Source organism: Giraffa tippelskirchi, chromosome 3, assembly GCF_054371585.1.
Source record: "Giraffa tippelskirchi isolate mGirTip1 chromosome 3, T2T-mGirTip1v1.2.pri, whole genome shotgun sequence".
Classification (NCBI taxonomy): domain Eukaryota; kingdom Metazoa; phylum Chordata; class Mammalia; order Artiodactyla; family Giraffidae; genus Giraffa; species Giraffa tippelskirchi.
Genome location: NC_137277.1, coordinates 160,865,290 through 160,890,392, shown reverse-complemented (window position 1 = coordinate 160,890,392; position 25,103 = coordinate 160,865,290). Strand labels below are relative to the sequence as shown.

At 37.9% G+C, this 25,103-nt stretch overlaps 1 protein-coding gene across 2 annotated transcripts in view; it reads left to right on the top strand.

Annotated features, from left to right (window-relative positions):
- Window positions 1-25,103, top strand: part of ABCA12 (ATP binding cassette subfamily A member 12) — a 182,923-nt gene that overhangs the window by 58,285 nt on the left and 99,535 nt on the right. For both annotated transcript variants that reach the window (XM_081583043.1, XM_081583044.1), the window contains exons 4-7: window positions 14,409-14,500; window positions 16,458-16,555; window positions 19,237-19,422; window positions 23,191-23,369. In XM_081583043.1, the coding sequence (XP_081439169.1) occupies window positions 14,409-14,500; window positions 16,458-16,555; window positions 19,237-19,422; window positions 23,191-23,369 (555 nt within the window). The remainder of the gene's footprint in view (window positions 1-14,408; window positions 14,501-16,457; window positions 16,556-19,236; window positions 19,423-23,190; window positions 23,370-25,103) is intronic.

The following is a 25,103-nucleotide window of genomic DNA, read 5'->3' as shown; positions in this document are numbered from 1 at the left end:
AAAAAAAAAAAACAACTGGATAGCCAAGGCAGTCATTCTTAACTTTCCTCAGAGATTCTCTATCCTGCCTCAGATTGTCAGTGGCATTGCCCTAAGACTCGATCACAAACGTAAGATATAGGACAAGGTCAGGGATATTATCTTCTCTGTGGTACTTCTGGATATAACAGAAACCAGGAAATGCAAATAAGGAAGTTAGGGATCTAGAAATCAAAGTAATAAAGTTGAAAGCATACTTAATTGAAGAACCACCTTTAAATGAGGTTAATGTGTCCTATTTTATGGTATGAGAAGAAGCTGAAGAATAAAGATAGGGAATCTAGACCATTTGCAACCTCAGTTTTCCATCCTGAGATTTTAAATCTAGAGAGTCAAGAGCCTAACCATTTGTATAACTAATAACATTGTAATCTGAATCAACCATGAGATTATTTTGATAGACATTTGTTTTGTGTGTTTCTCCAGAAAAGATTATATTTATCTGTAATCAGAGATATTTGGTCCCTCAAATTTTAATTTAAATTCATTGGCATGTAGCACCATTTCTCTTTTAATATTATCATCATGATTTTGATCATCAATTAGTATGGGTTATACTTTGAGAGAGTAAGTAACTACAAGGTATTTAACATAAAATATCAACACGTCAAGAATTATCTTGGGAAATGACTTGAGATACAACGTAATTGTTGGGTTGCTGATTCACAATGGTTTTTATTGTGTCAATAAGTTATTTAGTCTTTATGCATAAAGCGCTCTGATGTTCACTGATTTATTTATCAACATATTCAAGAAATAGTGGCTGAGAAATTTCTGTGTGCCAGGCACCATTCTAGGCACTGTAATACAGAGATGTATCAAACAAATTATCTACCCTTTTGTTACTTGTATTCTAATGGAAAAGCAAAAAAGCAGTCAAATGAATAAATAGCATAATCACCAATAATAGTAAATGTACTGGCAAGAAAATAGAGCAAATTAAGAGGTAGACACTGAAAGGTGAGAATTAAATAGCAAAATAGGATAGTAAAAGAAGGGCCTCTGTTGGAAGGTGACATCTGAGTGGAGGCCAACAAGGACCGGGAGAAGCCAGCCCCAGCATATGAACGTCTAGAAGAGAAAGTCCCAGGCAGAGAAGCAGTCAGTGATCCTGAAATGGGGACACCCTTGATCATTTAGAAGAATAGAAAGTTGCCTAATATGGATAGAACATAGTGCAGGATTATGAAAGGGGCAGGGGATTTGTTGAAAAAATGAAAAACCCCAGAGAAAGAGCATGAAGAATCAAACAGGTAAGGAAACGGAAGGAATTTGCCTTCTGTTTTTAGTATAATGAGAAGCCACTGGAAATTTTTAAACAGGGAAATGGCATGACATATTGTCTATGAGACTAACGTTCTAAGCATATACAAGCATTACCTCAACTAGCAACTCGTTGTGTATCTCTGCAAGGAGACTAAAAGATGACTAGAGCCTATTGTCCCCCTGGGTACTCAGTGTAGAGATAAAGTGAATGAATACTTTATTCATTCAACTAGTTCACAGTCTCTGTGTCCCTGTGTGAGTGATGAGTTAGGCATGATTTATGCCTGTGTTCTAGCAGGAGAAAAGTGAAAGTGTTAGTTGCTCAGTCGTGTCGGACTCTTTGCAACCCATGGACTATAGCCCATCAGGCCTCTCTGTTCATGGGATTCTCCAGGCAAGAATACTGGAGTGGGTTACCATTCCCTTCTTTCTGACCCAGGGATCCAACACAGGTCTCCTGCATTGTAAATGGATTCTTTACCATCTGGGCTAGCAGGAGAAGGTAAATGCTAAATGAGTGATAATAGGAGATAGTGCAGAAAAAGAATACCAGGAGGAAACTGAAGCAAGACATCCTCCATATTTAAAGTAGAAAGAGAGCTTTCAGCTGATGTAATCAGGTAAACCTTCATGGAGAAGTTGTACTTGAGATGGACATTTCGTGAACCAAGTGTTAGAGAAGATATGAGGAAAATTAATGTCCATTATTTACAAACTGGATCCACTTGGCGCTCTCTTCTTTGTATCTTTTTTTTTTTCTCATGAAGAACTAAATAACAACAAGGAGAATAGTTATCAATATTTAAGAAGTCTATCTATACATATTACCACCCCCAAAAAAGTATTTTTCTGTGTATTTCTATGTATATGGTCCTCAGTAACATAATAGAGGACCAAATTCATGGAGCCCCTGAGATGAGCCATTGAGTTGATTTTAGAACTAAGATTAAACTCCAAGTTTATTTTTACCCTCTGTTGGTTATTCTCTTGATAGCTGATCATGTCTCTTTTTTTCACTTTTATTCTAATCTCCAGGTATTATATTGAGCTCAAGCTGTATATTGCTGTATATTCTGTATTTTCTCTAAACTGCCAAGTAATTGGAGCTTAATTTGGAAATTACATGCACTAATAAAATTGCATTAATGATATCTCCCACCATGCTATTAATTTTTATGCATTATATAGCCATGCAATGAAACTGGGATGTGGTTACTAGGTAAGCCATTCCACACTGGGTAAGTCATTTCACTAAATTGCTTCCCTTTGGTGAAGAAATATTCACTAGCATAACCACATTAAGAAACAAAACAGTCTTCCTTTTCTGTTTTGTAAGTGAGGGGAAAAAAATGCTATCTTTGGCCTTATCAAAGGAAGCCCACCCTGTTTATTTTAATAGAATGCTCTTCTGAAAGACATGATCACACTGAGGTCACTACTTGCTGGGCAGGTGTTTTGATGCATTTTTGCATTAGCACCAGTCTTCTGTTATTAAATTCATACTTGTTTAAGCATTAGCTTCAGGATGAAGTGGTTTACAAAAAAATTCAACCATCAACTCAGCATCAACTGTAACTAGCTGTCTGAAAGAAGAAATGATTACATTTATTGTTTTCTTGCTCTTTTGCACAAGGGATGATCCAGCATCATGGGACTTACCCTTATGGTCCTTCCTCCTTGCACTGCCTCTAAGAATACACCAGAACAGTGGGAGCTCTTGACTGTGCTGTTGCTCACACAGCTGGCAAATGGCAAAGATCATCTTGCAGAGCTCACAGGGTCATTATTTGGAGAAACAGTTCAGCCCTCCTGCAGCTCCTGCTGGGGAATTCCATCTATGGATTTACTCCTTGTCTCTATTGTGTTGACATTCATCCATGACCCATGGTTTCCAAATTCATACCTTTGCTCAGAGTATCGAATGGCTCCTATAGAACGTGAAACACAGCTAATCTGATTCTATTCAGGGGCATTTTTTTAAGTACCAAGGCTTTTGTTTAGTAGTGAAAAATATGGATGTGTTTAGAAACTAAAGATATTATTGGGAATCTAAGGTAACTGGAAGTAGAACGGGTATGCATCCTCATTTGACTATCAACATGAAGTAAGATATATTAGGTCTCATAACTGTATTACTTTCAGAGTAATGTATAACCATCTAGTAATCATTTTAGTGAGTATTTGTATAAAAAGAAAGGTGAAAGCATCGTTTATCAAAAACAAAGTGGAAGGAAGTCTTTAACTGCCATGCAGGCAAAATTGTTAATTCATTGAGTTAGAATGTACTGAACATGTATCATGTGCTGGAGACTATCCAAGTTACTGTGGATACAGAGATGACTAAGGCACATTCCCATAAAAACTTAAAATCTGGTGGGAGAAAGACAGAAACTACTAAACAGGTAAATTAATCTGTCACATGGTAAATGTGATGACTATTTGTTTAGTTCTCACTGTGCCTAAAACATTAGACAATAGATGGTGAATAGTTATATAGACACTCTGAGACGTTGTTTCTGTCCAATGAACATATATCTAACTGTTGGATATTTTATTGGAGTGGAGAGAGGGGTGGGTAGGGAGATGTCAGAAGAGTTCTCCAGAGACTTGTATGGGTGAGATCATGAAGATCGGATAGAGTGGTAGTTACCAGACTGGAGGAAGGTGTATTTGAGATAGAAAAAGAAGGGCTTACCTGGTGGCTCAGTGGTAAAAAATCTGCCTGCAGGAGATGTGGATTCAATCCCTAGGTCGAGAAGATCTCCTGGAGAAGTAAATGGCAACCCACTCCAGTATCCTTGCCTGGAAAATCCCATGGACAGAGGACCCTGGCGGGCTACAGCCTAGGGGGTTGCAAAAGAGTTGGACACTACTTAGTGACTAAACAACAACAACAACATAGAAAAAGAATCTCAGAACCTAAGAAAGAAATTAACGGTGATCCTTGTATAGTCAGTTTAGAGAGCTAGGCAGACAGCTTTGCTACTGACTATGATGGCAGAATTACAAATTCCTTTGTAATGTTGCCAGATTAATCTCCCTGTGTCGGGGCTAAGTAGAACATAATGTGTACAGGGTCATCTGAAAGCTACTGTAATGTTGTCTCCTCCCCCATATTCTATGTGCTTCTGATGTGCATCTTCCCCCAAGACATTTCCTCATCTGCCCCATCACGGTGCCTCTGAAAACTTTTAGAAATGTATTAGCTCAGATTTAACATCTCCAAAGTCCCTCCAAGGAATATAAAAAGCCCTAGGACAGAGCAACATATTAAGGCATTTCTAAATCTTAACACCTTGACTGATTGTTGATTGGCAAGTGAGCCACCTAGAAGAGAGGTGCATGTTGAACATGGGCATGCAGGGATTATATCTGAATCATGGAAGACCCTGAAGGAATGAACATCAGGATGAAATTCAAGATATTATGAAAAAGTTAAAAGTTGCCTGTGAATGACTTCTGCTTGGGGGTAGTCAGGAAGGATGACTGTACACCCAAGGAGGCCTCAATGCCATTATAACATTCTTATTTGTGCCTAAAGTTAGTAATGCCTATCATCTGAAGCTGGAGTCAGAACTGGGCCTGGAGCATATTTCACACCTTCTTTCCAGGTGCCACTGCATTACCTGTATAACTATATTTCAGGGGGAAAGGGGAAAATAGAATAAGTTTAACTAATCCTTAGAGACAAAAAAAAAAAGTCAGAATTTTCTTTTTAGGATTTGCCGTATGTGTCTTTCCTAGAAACAGTTCCTTTCAGAGACAGAATTACCATGGCGCACATGGATGCCACCCACACAGGTAGTCTTTCCCACTCACAGGAGATACAAAGACATTCAGTATAAGTGCATAAATCCTACCACTATGATGATATCTATAAATGTGACATTTCCCAAACGGAACTGTTGGTAGACATGTCTGAGAAGAAGTAAAACTACTCAGCCTAGTTTCCCTCCCAGTACCTTAAATTTAACATTTTGAATGCAAGATGTTTCCCTTATAAAGTCCCTTTTGAAGTAGAGCACTATAAATGTGGTAGAGTCAGAATCTACTTCTTCAGCATCTTAGAAGCAATGCTCTTAACCATCTCCATGGTACTGGACATGTGAGCTGGGTCTGGTAAAAGTCAAAATGATGCCATGGGCCACTTGGAGATTTGACTCAGCCTTTCTTGCCTCACCCAGATTGAATTTTCTGGATCCAGATGAGATTACATGCTGGATTCAAGAGGCACCTAAGTTTTGCATAGTGCCTTAATGGTGCTATGAAGACCTACAAGATCTTTTAGAACTAACACCCCAAAAAGATGTCCTTTTCATTATAGGGGACTGGAATGCAAAAGTAGGAGGTCAGGAAACACCTGGAGTAACAGGCAAATTTGGCCTCGGAGTACAGAATAAAGCAAGGCAAAGGCTAATAGAGTTTTGCCAAGAGAATGCACTGGTCATAGCAAACACCCTCTTCCAGCAACACAAGAGAAGACACTACACATGGACATCACCAGATGGTCAACACCGAAATCAGACTGATTATATTCTTTGCAGCCAAAGATGGAGAAGCTCTATACAGTCAGCAAAAACAAGACCAGGAGCAGACTGTGGCTCAGATCATGAACTCCTTATTGCCAAATTCAGACTTAAATTGAAGAAAATAGGGAAAACCACTACCCCATTCAGGTATGACCTAGATCAAATCCCTTATGATTATACAGTGGAAGTGACAAATAGGTTTAAGGGACTAGATCTGACAGACAGAGTGCCTGATGAACTATGGACAGAGGTTCGTGACATTGTACAGGAGACAGGGATCAAGACCATCCCCATGGAATAGAAATGCAAAAAAGCAAAACGGCTGTCTGAGGAGGCCTTACAAATAGCTGGGAAAAGAAGAGAAGCAAAAAGCAAAGGAGAAAAGGAAAGATATAACCATTTGAATGCAGAGTTCCAAAGAATAGCCAGGAGAGATAAGAAAGCCTTCCTCAGTGATCAGTGCAAAGAAATAGAGGAAAACAACAGATTGGAAAAGACTAGAGATCTCTTCAAGAAAATTAGAGATACCAAGAGAATGTTTCATGCAAAGATGGGCTCGATAAAGGACAGAAATGGTATGGACCTTACAGAAGCAGAAGATATTAAGAAGAGGTGGCAAGAATACACAGAAGATGTACAAAAAAGATCTTCATGACCCAGATAATCACGATGGTGTGATCACTCACCTAGAGCCAGACATCCTGGAATGTGAAGTCAAGTGGGCTTCAGAAAGCATCACAACGAACAAAGCCAGTGGAGGTGATGGAATTCCAGTTGAGCTATTTCAAATCCTCAAAGATGATGCTGTGAAAGTGCTGCACTCAATATGCCAGCAAGTTTGGAAAACTCAGCAGTGGCCACAGGACTGGAAAAGGTCAGTTTTCATTCCAAACTCAAAGAAAGGCAATGCCAAAGAATGCTCAAACTACCGCACAATTGTACTCATCTCACACGCTAGTAAAGTAATGCTCAAAATTCTCCAAGCCAGGCTTCAGCAATACGTGAACCGTGAACTTCCTGATGTTCAAGCTGGTTTTAGAAAAGGCAGAGAAACCAGAGATCAAATTGCCAATATCTGCTGGATCATCGAAAAAGCAAGAGAGTTCCAGAAAAACATCTATTTCTGCTTTATTGACTATGCCAAAGCCTTTGACTGTGTGGATCACAATAAACTGTGGAAAATTCTGAAAGAGATGGGATTTCCAGACCATCTGACCTGTCTGTTGAGAAACCTGTATGCAGATCAGGAAGCAACAGTTAGAACTGGACATGGAACAACAGACTGGTTCCATATAGGAAAAGGAGTACGTCAAGGCTGTATATTGTCACCCTGCTTATTTAACTTCTATGCAGAGTACATCATGAGAAACGCTGGGCTGGAAGAAACACAAGCTGGAATCAAGGTTGCCGGGAGAAAAATCAATAACCTCAGATATGCAGATGACACCACCCTTATGGCAGAAAGTGAAGAAGAACTGAAGAGCCTCTTGATGAAAGTGAAAGAGGAGAGTGAAAAAGTTGGCTTAAAGCTCAACTTTGAGAAAACTAAGATCATGGCATCTGGTCCTATCACTTCATGGGAAATAGATGGGGAAACAGTGGAAACAGTGTCAGACTCTATTTTTTTGGGCTCCAAAATCACTGCTGATGGTGATTGCAGCCATGAAATTAAAAGATGCTTACTCCTTGGAAGGAAAGTTATGACCAACCTAGATAGCATATTGAAAAGCAGAGACATTACTTTGCCAACAAAGGTCCATCTAGTCAAGGCTATGGTTTTTCCAGTGGTCACGTATGGATGTGAGAGCTGGATGGTGAAGAAAGGTGAGTGCCGCAGAATTGATGCTTTTGAACTGTGGTGTTGGAGAAGACTCTTGAGAGTCCCTTGGACTGCAGGGAGATCCAACCAGTCCATCCTAAAGGAGATCAGTCCTGGGTGTTGATTGGAAGGACTGATGTTGAAGCTGAAACTCCAATACTTGGGCCACCTCATGTGAAGTGTTGACTCATTGGAAAAGACCCTAATGCTGGGAAGGATTGGGGGCAGGAGAAGAAGGGGACGATAGAGGATGAGATGGTTGAATGGCATCACTGACTCGATGGACATGGGTTTGGATAAACTCCGGGAGTTGGTGATGGACAGGGAGGCCTGGCGTGCTGCATTTCATGGGGCCGCAAAGCGTCGGACACGACTGAGCGACTGAACTGAACTGAACTTAATATACCTCCCAGAGCTATCTAGTATGAGAAAGATTCTGTCAGACTTCCTTATACCTATTCCGAATTCCTGAATAGAATTTTTAAATCTCCTGAGTTGGTCCTAGGGAATTGATGTTGTCATTGAATAAGTCCACGTCTCTGTCATAGCCTAGTACAGTATTGCTACTTGGGGCCAGATATTTCTTTGTTGTGCTGTGCCTTGTAGAATGTTTAGTAGCATCTCTGGTCTCTACCCTCATCCCTGGCCTCTAGATACAAGTAGCATCACTTCTATCCAGTGTAACAGCCAACATGTCTCCAGATATTGTCAAATATCCCCTGGCAGCAGGGGAGGGGCCAGAAATTGCCCCCAGTTGGAAACCACTAGTGTAGTGAAAGGATGAACAAAATGATTTTAAGTTAGCAAGAGCCATGAATTAAGTAATGATTATAGGATCTTGCTCTATACAAAATGCAAATGATAACTCTAATTTAGCACCCCTGTCATGTGTGGTCATCATCCCCTGGCCATATCTTTCCTTAGCTATTACCGTTAACATATTATAATCCCTGTTTTTTTTTTTTAAATTTGTCTTGCCCACTATATGTCCTGGGAATTTAATAAATGTTTGTGAGTTTATGAATAAATATGGTGGATACAGTGTAAGATTGATTATATGTTTATGCATGTGTTGCCTTCTTTGGGTGTTTCCTCTTCCAAGGATCTTTGCAGAGCCAGGTGTGCAACAAGGGAGGCAGACCAGGCTATTTAAAAAAGTTGCTTTTTTCAGGCAAGAATATACAGTGGGGCAAAGACAGCCTCTTCAATAAATGGTGCTGGGAAAACTGGAAATTATAAGCAAGATGAAAAGACAGCCCTCAGAATGGGAGAAAATAATAGCAAATGAAACAACTGACAAAAGATTAATTTCCAAAATATACAAGCAGCTCATACAACTCAATGCCAGAAAAACAAACAACCCAATCAAAAAGTTTTTAGGGAAAAAACCTAAACCACATTTCTCCAAAGAAGACATACAGATGACTAACAGACACACGAAAAGATGCTCAACATCACTCATTACTGCTGCTGCTGCTGCTGCTGCTAAGTCGCTTCAGTCGTGTCCGACTCTGTGCGACCCCATAGACGGCAGCCCATCAGGCTCCGCCGTCCCTGGGATTCTCCAGGCAAGAACACTGGAGTGGGTTGCCATTTCCTTCTCCAGTGCATGAAAGGGAAAAGTGAAAGTGAAGTCGCTCAGTCGTGTCCAACTCTTAGCGACCCCATGGACTGTAGCCCACCAGGCTCCTTTGTCCATGGGATTTTCCAGGCAAGAGTACTGGAGTGGGGTGCCATTGCCTTCTGCTCACTCATTACTAGAGAAATGCAAATCAAAACTACAGTGAGATATCACTTCACACCAGTCAGAACGGCCATCATCAAAAACTCTACAAACCATAAATGCAAGAGAGAGTGTGGAGAAAAGGGAACGCTCTTGCACTGTTGGTGGGAGTGTAAATTGATACAGCCACTATGGGAAACGGTATGGAGATTCCTTAAAAAACTAGGAATAAAACCACCATATGACCCATCAATCCCACTCCTAGGCATATACCCTGAGGAAACCAAAATTGAAAAGACACATGTATCCCATTGTTCACTGCAGCACTATTTACAATAGCTAGAACATGGAAGCAACCTAGATGTCCATCAACAGATGAATGGATAAAGAAGTTGTGGTACATATACATAATGGAATATTACTCAACCATAAAAAGGAACACATCTGAGTAAGTTCTAGTGAGGTGGATGAACCTAGAACCTATTATACAGAGTGAAGTGGGTCAGAAAGAGAAAGAGAAACATAGTATTCTAACACACATATACAGAATCTAGAAAAATGGCACTGACAGATTTATTTACAGGGCAGCTGAGAGTGAAACAGAGGATGAGATGGTTGGATGGCATAACTGACTCAATGGACATGAGTTTGAGTAAGCTCTGGGAGTTGGTGGTGGACAGGGAAGCCTGGCATTCTGCAGTCCACGGGGTTGCAAAGAGTCGGACACGATTGAGTGACTGAACTAATGGAAAAATAGACATAGAGAATACTTTTGGACATGGGGAGAGGGGAGGAGAGGGTGAGATGTATGGAAAGAGTAACACAGAAATTTACATTACCATATGTAAAATAGATAGCCAACAGAAATTTGCTGTATGGCTCAGGAAACTCAAACAGGGGCTCTGTATCAACTATTGGGGTGGAATGGAGAGGGAGATGGGGATGGAGTTTCAAAAAGGAGGGGATATATGTTTACCTATGGCTGATTCATATTGAGGTTTGACAGAAAGCAACAAAATGCTGTAAAACAATTATCTGTCAATAAAAACAATAAATTAAAATTAAAAAAGAACAAAAAATAAAAACATTGCTTCCTTAGCTATCCGTTCTTCCAAATGATATTCTTTATTATTCAGTGTTTGTCATGTGCCATCTGCCAACAGAATGCACTGTAGATAGATTCTTCCTAAGAATTTTGTTGCCCAAAGAGAAAATTGATCATTCCTTCAAATGGTAAATTCCTCTTATGAGTAAACTGATAAAGAAATTAAATTTAAAAATGAAGAAAGGGTTACAAAATTCTGGGTTAGGCCCTTTGCCTCTTCCCACCTCACCAGCCAATGTGTGCAGGCCCCAGTTTATGAATAATAAAGGTGTATCCATTTGGTGTCCAGAGATCCTGAAGCTTCTAGTATTCTGGAAGGATCTTGTGAGGGCCATAGATACATAAGTGTGGGGCTTCAACTGCATACTGATGTTGAAGGCTGTCTTTGTACCATCTTTGTGGGCGCTTTGACAGTTAATGTTGGTGAGTATCTATGACGACAGGGCCCCAACAGGAACTCGATAAGCACACCTCACACAATATTCACAACAGCTTTGCAAGGTAGGTGTATCATTCCTAATTTATAGATGAGGCTGCAATTTTTTAGGAAGAGGCAGAGATGGAATTTGAAAGATACCTACTAACTCCAAAGTTCTTCTACACCCTGGCAATACCATCTATTTTTATTTAATCAGCTATACAGTTTTATGGTTCAGTACCATACTAGATGTTTCAAATAAAAAGATCATCATGGTGCCTACTTCCAAAGAAGTCACAGCCTAAAATGGAAAAGTGATAGGAATAGGTACACAAGCAAACATAGTACACTTAAAATTGATATAAACTAAGTATGTACAAAGTGCTTAAATTGTGTGAAATAATGGAAATCCATTCATTGTCTAAGAAGCATAGAGTTCTCTGTCTATAAGCATGGTCAGAGATTACCCTGAACTCAGTAAGACTGGTTACTACCTTCCTGTCCTCCTTTAGCAATTTAATAGGAACTAAAAGAACCAATTACCTTTCTTGGAGAAGATAAACTGAATTTCATCTTAGAGCCCTAATTCATCTTTTTACCCATAATGCTTGCTGTTGTACATTTACTTTGTGGTTTCCATTTTGAGTTTACAGATAATAGTTGTGCAGTGGCAGAGTACACATGCCATCACACTACATGCTGTAAATACAAAATAAACCGGGAAAATTTTCAGGATGATGAATTGCAAAGCACGTATGATATCCCATGCTCTCTCCCTGACAAAAAGCCAGACCAGGACCACCTAAAAGGATGTGAACCACCTCCCCACTCCTGTAACATGGGATACATTGACCACCATGTAACTATGGCCACTTCCAGGTCAAGGCAGGTCCCTTTAGAAAAGAAGCCTCCATGGAGAGGGTGTGGAGAAAAGGGAACCCTCTTACACTGTTGGTGGGAATGCAAACTAGTACAGCCACTATGGAGAACAGTGTGAAGATACCTTAAAAAACTGGGAATAGAACTGCCATATGACCCAGCAATCCCACTGCTGGGCATACACACTGAGGAAACCAGAATTGAAAGAGACACGTGTACCCCAATGTTCATCGCAGCACTGTTTACAATAGCCAGGACATGGAAGCAACCTAGATGTCCATCAGCAGACGAATGGATAAGGAAGCTATGGTACATATACACAATGGAATATTACTCAGCCATTAAAAAAAATACATTTGAATCGGTTCTATTGAGATGGATGAAACTGGAGCCCATTATACAGAGTGAAGTAAGCCAGAAAGAAAAACACCAATACAGTATACTAATGCATATATATGGAATTTGAAAGATGGTAATGATAACCCTATATGCGAGACAGAATAAGAGACACAGATGCATAGAACAGTCTTATGGACTCTGAGGAAGAAGGTGAGGGTGGGACGTTCTGGGAGAATAGCATTGAAACATGTATATTATCATATGTGAAACAGAACACCATTCCATGTTCGATGCATGAGACAAATGCTCAGGACTGGGGCAATGGGATGACCCAGAGGGATGGGATGGGGAGGGAGGTGGGAGGGGGGTCCAGGAAGGGGAACACATGTAAACCCGTGGCTGATTCATGTCAATGTATGGCAAAAACTACTACAATATTGTAAAGTAATTAGCCCCCAACTAAAATAAATAAATTTATTTAAAAAAAGAAAAGAAAAGAAGCCTCCAGAGTTCCTTGTCCAGAGGAGCCATTTTCTGTTGAGTAAGTTCAGAACTGTTGAGCCAGTAGCTTGCTGGGAAAGGGATGAACTTGTCTTTGGTGTTGAAAGAATATTTGAAGGAGTAGTTTTAGGGCTTTTACCTGAATGCGGGGAAATGGGCAAGATGTCCGCTATGGAGCAGATGCAGCTTTTGCTTCTCCAAGCTCATACTTCCTTAGTTTCTTATCACCTCTTGTTTTCCTCCTCCACTCCCATTTATTACTCAGTCTTTTCTCTTGCTCTTTCTTTGCTCTTTTTGATCTTTGTCGCTTTCCCTTTGGTTTTTGTTGCTGTCCCTATTCCTTAAAATTTTTATGAAGGTAGTTTTCCCTTTATTTTCACAATGTGTTGATATTCAGTAGTACTCCTTACAGTATTTCAAGCTGAACTAAAAAAGTGTCAAGAAAAAGAAAAGTGAAACTGACTTTCTCAAACTGTCTAAAACTTTCTGTTTGAGAGAAGGGAAAAGGTCCAGGTCAGTCCTTATTTTTATCTGAACAGTTTTCCCATTCAAATAGTCAGCATAAGGAATATAAGAAGATTTAGAAGAATATAGTCATGGTCATGAATAATTCAAATATACATTAAGAATGCAGAACTTTGGGAGCAACCAGTACATTTTATAGAGGATACTGAAAGAACACTAGGGAATGAAGACAAATACCACCTTTTCTTATCATTTTTATTAAAAGGACACACTGGGGAAAAAGAGAGATTTTTTTTTCCAATTATAAATCATAAAGTACCCTGGAACCAGGATTCGGATCTTGTTTATAAAAAGGAAGTAGAATCAAACCACTGTAGCAAGCAGAACTTCTTGCTTTTCTGCTCTTGTCTTTTTATATCTGTTCTTATGTACCTTCAGAAAGCTTTTTATAAACAATCAGACAAAATTCACATTATTCACTTCAGACATCTGGACTTATTTCATTCTTGAAATAGATACATTTATTTCAGATACTTACTTTAGGTATATCAAGTTTTCAAGAAAATGTGATTATTTCTATTTTAAAAATAATAAACAGGAAGTTGTTAAAAAAAAATAAGAAGATTGCTGAATTGTAGGATGGTCCAATAGTGTTTTCTGCCAAAATGTGGTGTGATCATGTTGTAGAGATTCCTGGCATCATATGCTATCATTACAGCCTTGATACTTTCAGTGAAATTAAAATGCTGCATGCATCATTCTTTCTTTGACATCTGGTGCCACCTGCCATGACACCAACCACGGTACCCCTAGCGCAGATTAGATATGTTCTGCCACTTCTTTGAATCTTTCTTGGAAGTATTCATCTTTGATAATCTTCAAAATGCCATCTATAATTTAACATAGAAAACTTGTTTTCCTTTAAAGGTTGACAAATAAGCAGACCTTTATTTCAGTACACAAAGCAGTCTTTGACTCCCATCTGTTTGTGATACACCATCTTTTTAAAAGACAATATATATATCGTAAATATTTTCAGTGTTTAGCTCTATGTCCTTTTTCTTACTGTAAGAATATAGTAAAAAAAAAAACCAAAAAACGATTTCAACCTTATCTAGACTATTTTCTCTGAAGAAAAATTTACTTTGTAGGATCCCTTATATATTCATTGATATATGGTGAGGGGAGTTTTGTCGTAAAATCCTAGAAAGTAGATTAAAAATTTGAAAGTCCTGGGAGAGCCCTGGAATCTGCCACATAATACATTGCTGTAACTAACTGAAATTAATATGAGTGAGATCGAGTTCTTGCTTTTTCTTCTCTAGTGAAATTCTGAGCAAGTCATCCAACCTGGAGAAGGACAGCAATTTATCACTTCAGAGTACTGAAGTTCCACAAAAAAGGCACACATCACTGGGTAAGCTATCCTCTTCTGTCCAGTTTAGAACAGGCCTTTTGGAACAGCCAGTAAAGGTCTCATCTTTAAAAGTTGTACTTTTAACAATTCTAGCAAAGATGGAATGCCTAGCCTATCCTGAGAGATCTAAACACTCCTTACAGTTGCCTGAGTGTGGTGGTGCAATTATGCAAGTTATTACTGTGATATCTCTAGGAGCAAAAGCCTAAATGGTGCTAATATAATATTGAATTACACACTTTCCCACACTTGACCAGGAACTCTTCCATTGTCTACAGTTAAATGACACTGGAATGGTTAGAATGCCCAGCAATAAAACATATTGCATGAAGTCTCAGAGATTTGTCTGGGCTTTACATTTTATTTGTGAGGAATATGAGGCCCAACAAGGTTAAGCACCCTGCCTGTTGCAGTCATCCAGCTGAGCTGGTACTAGAGCAACTGTCAGGGTGGGACTTCCCAGCTAATAGTCTTCTTCCTCCCACTCCACCACTCAGTGTCACAGTCATTCATTGTGCCTGTGTGCTTCCTTCATTCACAGCTAAGCCAGCGGCCCTCAGATGTTAGTGTGCAGAATGCCCACATGCTGAGCTTCCTGAACCTTCTGCTCAGGTACTTCTGCTGCAGATGTTCCTGAGATACGGTCATGAGAAGCCACAAATTGAGAATAAACTCTCAAGACAGCAGGACTGTTTCATATTCATTAGCAAATATTCATTAGGTGCCCGCTATCGTGTAGGTACTGTCTGAGCTATTGGACATATATTAGTGAACAAAACAGAGATTCCTCTATGTCAGAATATGATTGGTGCTCTGGGGGGAAAAAAAAAGAACGTTTAAAAATGCCATGTGATATTTAAGATTCTGTGACACTAACATTCCAATCTAAGTTGATGAGCCACATGAAAAAAAAAAAATCTTTTGTTATTGTAGTAAGAATACGTTTGTGAATGGTTTTGAGGCGTTAACATGCTGTGGTGAATGATCTCTGGGTGTCTGACTGAGTAGGCTAAAGAACAGAAGAATAAAATCATACTGTCGTGGTCGAGTTAGCTTTGCTCTGTGCAATAGCCATGGCTTATATTTCTGGCCAGTCATCTCACAAAGGTATTGCTTTGGTCTGGAGGAATGTAAATTCTTCAGCCCCGTTAGCATTTCAACAAAGTCTAGGCCCCGCTGATGCTGGTCACTGTATCTTTGAATATTAAGATTTTTTGTTGTGAGGATAATAAAGTATTTCTGTCCAAAATTTATAAAAGTCAATACACTGGCTAATGAATCTCTATGCTATAGATCTGAACTACTTTTCCAGCTAATGCTCCTAACCCAGAACAGTGTGCCACATTATAAATGGTATTGGATGAGACCACTTTGGGAATTACTTAATTAGAGTATACTGTAGTCTGGACTAATTGCTTCCTCCCATTTATCTGATCTGAAATATCATTCAGAAACCACTTTGGGGAGGAGAGAATTTATGATCTTAAGCAGATTTTAGCCTCCCAATTGAATAATTAAAAAAAACCAACATTATCACCAGATGTGCATTGCGCATTGGCAGATTCTTCAACCAGATGTTGGGTGTGATGGATTGTGGGGCTAGTGAAGGCACCTCAGATCCTCTAGGCTTGCACTGAAATGATTCTGTTTATTAGGCAATAATATTGGTGATAAAGTTTAATGATATAAACTGGAATGAAAGCAAATGACATCTAGAATGATTGGAAAGAACCCAAGAGCAGACCAAAACCATCACAGTTTTATGTGAAAGGAAAAACTGATGAATTCAGCATTTTGACAGTAGGAAACTTTCATGGAAGGTGCATATTTGAACACATTTCTTGTTGTGGAGTATATGAAAGCATAAGTGATGTTTATGGATTCTTGTGTGTGTGTGTGTGTGTGTGTGTGAGTTTGTGAGTTTATTTTGCTAATCTTTTCTTTCTTTTTACAACAGCCACAATACTTCCTAGTCCAAGTGCTGATTTGGAAAGTACTGGAACAGATACTTTCAATGGTAGTCAAGCGCTTGGCCGGATTCTTAGTTTGGAAAAGGTAATTTCAATCAGCTTTATATTGGGCTCATAATAAAAAGCAGGTAAACAAACACCTCTTAGATTAATAGAGGACTCCCATTTGGAGTAATATCTTAGAGAGATTCTTTTCTTAGGAGCTCTTTGATAAAAAGCTTAATTTAGAGACATTCTAAATTCTTTAAAGTCTTGGATATTTATTTACTTCCCTGTTAAGTCCCTTAATTGAACTTAAGATTTTCATTTGGTAAAAAAAAATAGGGTGGCATTATATGTGATATTTTAATTTTCTGAAGCAGAGAAGAAAAAATGCTTTATGAAAGCAAATGAACCTATAGCAGCCATCAGACTTGCTGCCTCATCCATACTAATAATGCTTTTGGAAAAATTGGAGCTATAAAAAATATCTCCCAAAAGTAATAAAATCCCTTTCCTTAGCATGGCTTAAAGAGCTTACCTATGGATTTCTGTCTGGTTTACTCATCTTCCTCTCTAAGATTCCAGATTGCAAAATGATAAACATCATTTCTATCAGAGGTGTATACTGGCAACCTATGAGCTACATGTGTGTGTGTGCACATATACAAGGATTGTTAAGAAATTGAATTTGAATGCCTTTAGGCCAAAGAGGTACCCTTCTGTTAACTGAAATCCCCACTTTTCCTTATGGTCTTTTATCCAGCCAGATTCATACATTTAAGTTACTTGGCTGGCCCATGGGCATTTGAGTCCTGCTTTGCATGCTCTTCAGAAATTAAGAGGAGATCACTGTCAACATTTTGCCATTGAGGGACTATTTCTCTCTCAGTCTCTGTCTCTCTGTCTCTCTCTCTCTCTCACACACACACACACAAGAATTTTAATAATACATCCACATCTTATCTAGTAGATATTTCTTCCATCTGAAACATGGAGACATAACTCTGATCTTTATTCATGTTATTCATATTCCTGTGACCTTAACCATTGCTACTTAATGTGTGTCTATTAATTCCCCCTTGAATTGACATTATGTATACTGAGGCATTTTAATAAACTTGTTTATGTCAGTAAAACAAAGAACAATTCAAAAATGTATGGAAAATGCACCATACCTATCAAGGCAATTCTGCCAGTGCTGGTTGATATATAAGACCTTCATAGTTCAGCCTAGATTTTGAAATCCTGGTTTATATAATAGCTGAGGTACCTAAATCACCCTGTGTAACTGAGGAAAGCCCACCCCACTGGAATTATACTTAATTCCAGTATAAAGCCTCCATAAGTCACATCAGGGTGTAAACTAGGAAAAGTTACTTTATTCCATTCCATTTCTTCTATATTCTAATAATTTTATTTAATTTATAATTTTATTCCATTCCAATTCTTCTATATTCTAATACTAGAAGCAAACATTCTTGTATTATACCAGTTAAATTCTTTAATAGCTAAAATAGCAATGCTATTCTCAAAAAAACCCCCACTGTATTGTATTGAAATTCCCAGGTTCTCTTTCTCAGATGGAATAAAATTTCAGAATTTTGTGAGGCAGCACAGAGTCATATATCCAGTGGAGATAAGTAAAAAATGAATTTTCTATGTATAGATACATATTTTCAGAGTAGTTGGAGCAGAGAAAGGATATAAAAATTAGAATGACATATTGATGCCTGTGTCAGCAATCTCTCTGATTCCTCTTTCTTTCTGTTTACTGCTTTCTGCAACCCTTGCAAGAATAAGTAGAGAAATCATTTTGGAGTGAATTTATATGTAATGTTAGGAAAGAGATGTAGATGAATGACTAGAAGACCTGGCACTTAGAGTATATCCTAGAATAAATGGATCCTGTCTTACTTCATTATATTTAGAAGTTGAATCACTGGAAGGCATAGTGTAGATTTTGTGATATAAAAGGGGAAGGATGAAGGTAGTGAGCCTTCACCTGACAGGTTGTAAGAATTAATTATTAGGAAGGGTGCATTAAATATTGCAACTCACTGTAATTGGCTCTATAAATATCTAAACAACTTAATAATGGTGAATGTGATCAATATTATAGCTGAAAATAGTGCTACATCTGTGACTGGTCTGTACTGTAAAATATGTGGGGGACTTGCATTATAAAAATGCTTTCCGATTATTGCCTTTGGTAATTATATGCTTTTATGTATCTTCATATATGTGTTTTTCTTTTTTCTTTAATGCTTAACTCCTAAATGAAATTATTGCTTTTCCAATGAAACATAATCCATGTTTTTCTACTTCTTCTAAATAAACACTGTTGATCTTGAGACTAGACTCTGAAGCTCATCCTCTTTGGAAGTCTTCCAAAAATCCTGGCCAGTTTCCCATGAGGTGTCACAAATTGTTAGGACCCTAAATCTCTGCTGCTAAATCCCCAGGAAAAGCTAAGATTTTTAAGCCTGAAGGTTTTTGTCAGAGAAGATCTAGTACATTAGGTTGTCTAGTCAGATACAAGAAATGAGTTCAGTTAAAAAAATCATATGTAAATATTTTAAAACATAAAGATGACAATAATCACTGTATTCACATATTCTCTCAGGGATTTTCATGGGTAAACCCAATGTATTTTAGTTTTAATTTAATAGTTGCTATAATGCAGGAACTTAGCATAGCTATTATGTACGTTTCCTTGAAGACTAGTATATTTGATATCTGTGTTTACTAACATTGTTATACCACTTTTCTCACACACATTTTTAGCTTTTACAGCAAAATTCAACTTCAGAAGATATACGAAGAGAACTGTGTGAGAAATATCCAGGTTATATTGCTGATTATGCCTTCTCTTGGACCACTCTAGGGAAAAATATTCTTAATATATTTTGCCTGTCCAACAAGACCCTTTTAGAGTCTTCTCTCCAAGAACTAATGAACCAGTTCTCTCAGGTGAGTGTAAACATTTTAATATGATCAGGGTCTCATAACAATAGCAGGAAATGTATCATTTCCATTCTTGTATGCACAAAGCAACTCAAAGTGATTCAAAGAGCAAGTCCATAGGTCTCACGGACTGGAAAATACTGACTGAAATATTGGCTCATATTTGGCATGAATTCCTCACATAGAGGTTCACATATGATGTCAAATTCTAAGCAATGACTACTTTCCATTTAAATGTGCTGGATTGAAATGATTCATTAAACCAAGAATGTTGCTTTAAGGATAATATGGAGATGGAATCTCATCTTTGTAGATGAAATTTGACTTTGGTTTATGGTGAATGAAGATTGACTGTTTTCTCTGAGATTTTTAAGTGAGATTACTCAGGATGTAATGTAAGTTTAATAATTAAACTCTCAGAGCCTGGTAATTCGCAGAAGCTAGAATAATGAGTAATCTTTTAAATGTTTCTTCTAAGATAAAACCTAATTTAAAACTTTGATTTTTGCGAAACAATATATCCCTCTTTCCAAAATATTATACACTAGAAACAAGAACTTTATAATATGAAGTGCTAATGACCTTTTTTATATGCTAGTCTTAAATTATGATGTGAAAATAAGAAAATAAGATACTGATCATCTTCTTTTAATGAAATTCCACATACAATGAGAGTTTGCAAAATCAAAATTTTTGAGTTCTCTCAAATTTTTATAAATGAGAATAAATTAAACATGTTCACATCTAACATTTTTCCCCTTGATCCTCTGAGTTTTATTGTATGGATGGAGGTTCGTGATATTCCAGGAGGTAGTGATCAAGACCATCCCCAAGAAAAAGAAATGCAAAAAGGCAAAATGGTTGTCTGAGGAGGCCTTAAAAATAGCTGAGAAGAGAAGCTAAAGGCAAAGGAGAAAAGGAAAGATATACCCATCTGAATGCAGAGTTCCAAAGGAGAGATAAAAAGTGAATAATGCAAAGAAATAGAGGAAAGCAATAGAGTAAGAAAGACTAGAGGTCTCTTCAGGAAAATTAGAGTACCAAGGGAACATTTCATGCAAAGATGGGCATGATAAAGAACAGAAATGCTATGGACCTAACAGAAGCAGAGCTTATTAAGAAGAGGTGGCAAGAATACACAGAAGAACTGTACAAAAAAAATCTTCATGACCCAGATAACCACAATGTGTGATCATTCACCTAGAGCCAGACATCCTGGAATGTGAAGTCAAGTGGGCCTTAGGAAGCATCACTACGAACAAAGCTAGTGGAGGTGATGGAATTCCAGTTGAGCTAGTTCAAATCCTAACAGATGATGCTGTAAGAGTGCTGCACTCAATATGCCAGCAAATTTGGAAAACTCAGCAGTGGCCACAGAGTGGAAAAGGTCAGTTTTCATTCCAATCCTAAAGAAAGACAATGTCAAAGAATGTTCAAATTACCTCACAATTATACTCATCTCACATGCTAGCGAAATAATGCATAAAATTCTCCAGGCAAGGCTTCAGCAGTACCTGAACTGAGAACTCCCAGATGTTCAAGCTGGATTTAGAAAAGGCAGAATAACAAAAGATCAAATTGCCTACATCCGTTAGCTCATCGAAAAAGCAAGAGAGTTCCAGAAAAATATCTACTTCTGCTTTATTGACTACACCAAAGCCTTTGACTATGTGGATCACAACAAACTGTGGAAAATTCTTCAGGAAATGGGACTACCAGACCACCTTACCTGCCTCCTGAGATATCTGTATGCAGGTCAAGAAGCAACAGTTAGAACCAGACATGGAACAATGGACTGGTTCCAAATTGGGAAAAGAGTATGTCAAGGCTGTATATTGTCAACTTGCTTATTTAACTTATAGGCAGAGTACATCATGGGAAATGCTGGGCTGGATGATGCACAAGCTGGAATCAAGATTGCCAGGAGAAATATCAATAGCCTCAGATATGCAGATGACACCACCCTTATGGCAGAAAACAAAGAGGAACTAAAGAGCCTCTTGATGAAAGTGAAAGAACAGAGTGAAAAAGCTGGCTTAAAACTCAACATTCAGAAAACTAGGATCATGGCATCTGGTCCCATCACTTCATGGCAAATAGATGGGGAAACAACAGAAACAGTGACAGACTTTATTTTTTTGGATGCCAAAATCACTACAGATGTTGACTGCAGCTATGAAATTAAAAGATGCTTGCTCATTGAAAGTAAAGCAATGACCAACCTAGACAGCATATTAAAAAGCAGAAACATAACTTTGCTGACAAAGGTCCATCTAGTCAAAGCTATGATTTTTCAAGTAGTCATGTATGGATGTGAGAGTTGGACCACAAAGAAAGCTGAGCACCAAGGAATTGATGCTTTTGAACTGTGGTGTTGGAGAAGACTCTTGCGAGTCCCTTGGACTGCAAGGAGATCAAACTAGTCCATCCTCAAGGAAATCATTCCTGACTGTTCATTGTAAGGACTGATGCTGAAGCTGAAACTCCAATACTTTGGCCACCTGATGTGAAGAACTGACTCACTGATGCAAGAGGAAAAGGGGACGACAGAGGATGAGATGGTTGGATGGCATCGCTGACTTGATGGACATGAGTTTGAGCAAGCTCTGGAAGTTGGTGATACACAGGGAACCCTGGTGAGCTGCAGTCCATCGGGTCACAAAGAGTCAGACATGACTGAGCAACTGAACTGAACTGAACTGAAGTACAGAATGCTTAAATTACTCCTCATTAATCTGAGTTTTTCAAATGAACCGGATTAGAAACACTGTTATGATAATGCCAATTCAATGTAGAGTACTTAAAATTCTATCTCAACAAACTCAGCAGTCATATAGAATGTGTGGCTAAGAATACCTTGTTCAAAATCACATTTTCAGCATGAAAGACCTTGAATTAAGATCCAACAAAAGCCTGACTACTAGTATGAATGAGCTTATTAAGAAAATTGTTTGGGGTGGGAATATAATGAAGAAAATACTTCTGAAGGTATTATCTGGGACCTGTGATCCAGAGCAAGAGTAAAGATCATGGTTTTCTTTTATTTGTTTGCTTAGAGTACAAGATGTGACTATAGGATATTCACTATAAATCATTATTATAACTAAAGTTCCTTGTATTGCAATAGAACTTTGGAAATATTTTGCTAAGTATGTGTAATTGTAATAGTAAACATTTTCATATATTTGTATATGTAGTCACACATTTATGCATAAAACACCTAAATTTTAAAGGTTTTCTATGCAAATAATATAAGGTCTACTAACGGATCTGCATGAGGAAATGGCAGCCCGATCCAGTATTCTTGTCTGGAGAATCCTATGGACAGAGGAGCCTGGTGGGCTACAGTCCACAGGGTTGCAGAGTCAGACACAACTAAGAGACTGAGCACGCACTACTAATGGATATAGAGAGTATTTTTCTATATATCCTAAACTAGATCCTAGAGAAAAACAAACATATTACTCAGAAGCTAATTTTATTTTAAGAAATTAATTTTAATTTCCCAAAACCCAATTTAAAGTATTTTGTATAAATAGTTTTGTTAAGCAAACATTAAATATGCCAACATTTAAAATTACAGGAAAAAATTCAATTACGTATAAAAACATTTGAAATGGTTATAGTTTTTCCAAGTAAAAGATTACTTCAAACTAAATGAAAATCTGAATTACTTAACTGAAACTCTAGACTTTCAGTGTTTTCAAAGAGTCAGCCGTGTGGTTACAGATATTGAAGTCTCATCTCGCCCTGTCTGTGGTTTTATTTTTTAAGCTATCAAGTGATCCAAACAACCAGAAGACAATGTTTCAGGAAATGGTTAAAGTGCTGTCCTTTTTCTCACAAGTACAAGAGCAGACAGCTGTGTGGGAGCTTCTCTCCAGTTTTCCAAATGTGTTCCAGAATGACAGCACACTAAGCAGTCTATTTGATGTGCTTCGAAATGCAAACAGGTAAGAATTACTGTTCATAACGAAGTCTTTTTTTTTCTTCTAACGTTACCTTGAAGATCACTGCTAAGTAGTTCATTTAAACACAGCAGATAACCTTTCAGCACTTACTGCCGATTTTGGCAGTGAAAGTAAGGGTATTAGATAAGCAAAGGAGAAAGATACACTGTGGTCATCAGGATTATTGACATGTATGTGGGGAAATGAGGAACACTAGTCATAACTTCAGTAATGTCAATTGGCATCCCAGAACTCTGAAAAACATGGTAGAGCAGGACCAACGGCTGACTGGAATGGCTCAGTCTCACTCAGGGACAACAAAAGCTCTGTGCATCTAGTATTTTATGTGCTCAAGATGAAAATATTTCATTGGATTTTTGGTACTACACAGTAAAAAAAAAACAACCTTGCATATTGGGTTGACTTTATTTGATACATATAACACAAAGATTTGAAAAACTTGCAGAAGAAATCCCTTTAAAGTCTGTTTTCCTCATAAAAGAGATCTGAGCATGCTAGCATTTAGAATTTGATAAACACATACTTAGGTTTTGTCTGTGATGCCTAGCTAATTTGGAAATGTGCATTAAAAAAACAACTGCGTCAACAACCAGTAATTATTGAGTGCCTGTTACATGCCAAACACTTTACTGGACCCTTCATATATTTCACATTGAAACTTAACAACAGAACTATCATTTATTTCACAAATGAGATAATAGAGTGTTATAAAAATTAAATAATTGATGATCTTGCAGCTAAGAGAGTTTGAACCTGGGTTTTTATACTCCAGAACCCAGACACCTCTCTAATATGTCACTAAGAGCACAGTGGATTCCATTGTTAATGTCTGAAGCACCAGAAAAGAGTAACAAAGATAACTTTGCATAAGTTATTTAACTTTTGAACTTTAGTGTTCTGTAACAAGACAAGTGAATTGACTTTATGGAATTATTAGAGAAGCAAATAAAATTATAAATATAAATGCATGCTAAGTTGCTTCAGTCGTCTCCGACTCTTTGAGACCCAGTGGACTATAGCCTGCTAGGCTCTTCTGTCCCTGGGATTCTCCAGGCAAGAATACTAGAATGGGTTGCCATGTCCTCCTCCAGGGAATCTTGCTGACCCAGGGATTGAACCCTTGTCTTTCTGCAGCTCCTGCATTGCAAGCAGATTCTTTACCACTAAGTCACCAGGGAAGCCCATAAATAAATAGATATATGTTTATATATCCATACACATACCTACTAGAAATTAGAGGACATTCAAAAGTTAGCTCTCTACATATAATCGTCATTCATGGCTAGGAGGTAAAATTAAAATGATCTTAATTTAAATATTAAAAATTCCAAAAATATTGTAGAAAGTATATGCATATGCTGTTGCTGATGTGAGCCTTCAGTTGACTAAGATACATATGGAAGAGCTATTAGCTAATATGTACTATATTTAACTTCACAATAGCAAATCCTTAACAAAGCCTTTTGTTCTAAGTTACCACTCATGTATATATATATTGCCTCACAGTATTTGTGAAATTCAGATATACTTGTACAATGCAAACATTTTTTAAATGTACTAATGACAAAAAGGGGATAAAAAAGGGGCATTTCTTAAGTTGGTAATTGATTTTTTGGAAATACTGAACGAACTCAAGCATGAACAAGTAAATTTGCTGATTTTTCATTCCCAGTGTAGACTGCCCATCTTTTTAGTAACATAAAAATCCTGGGAAGA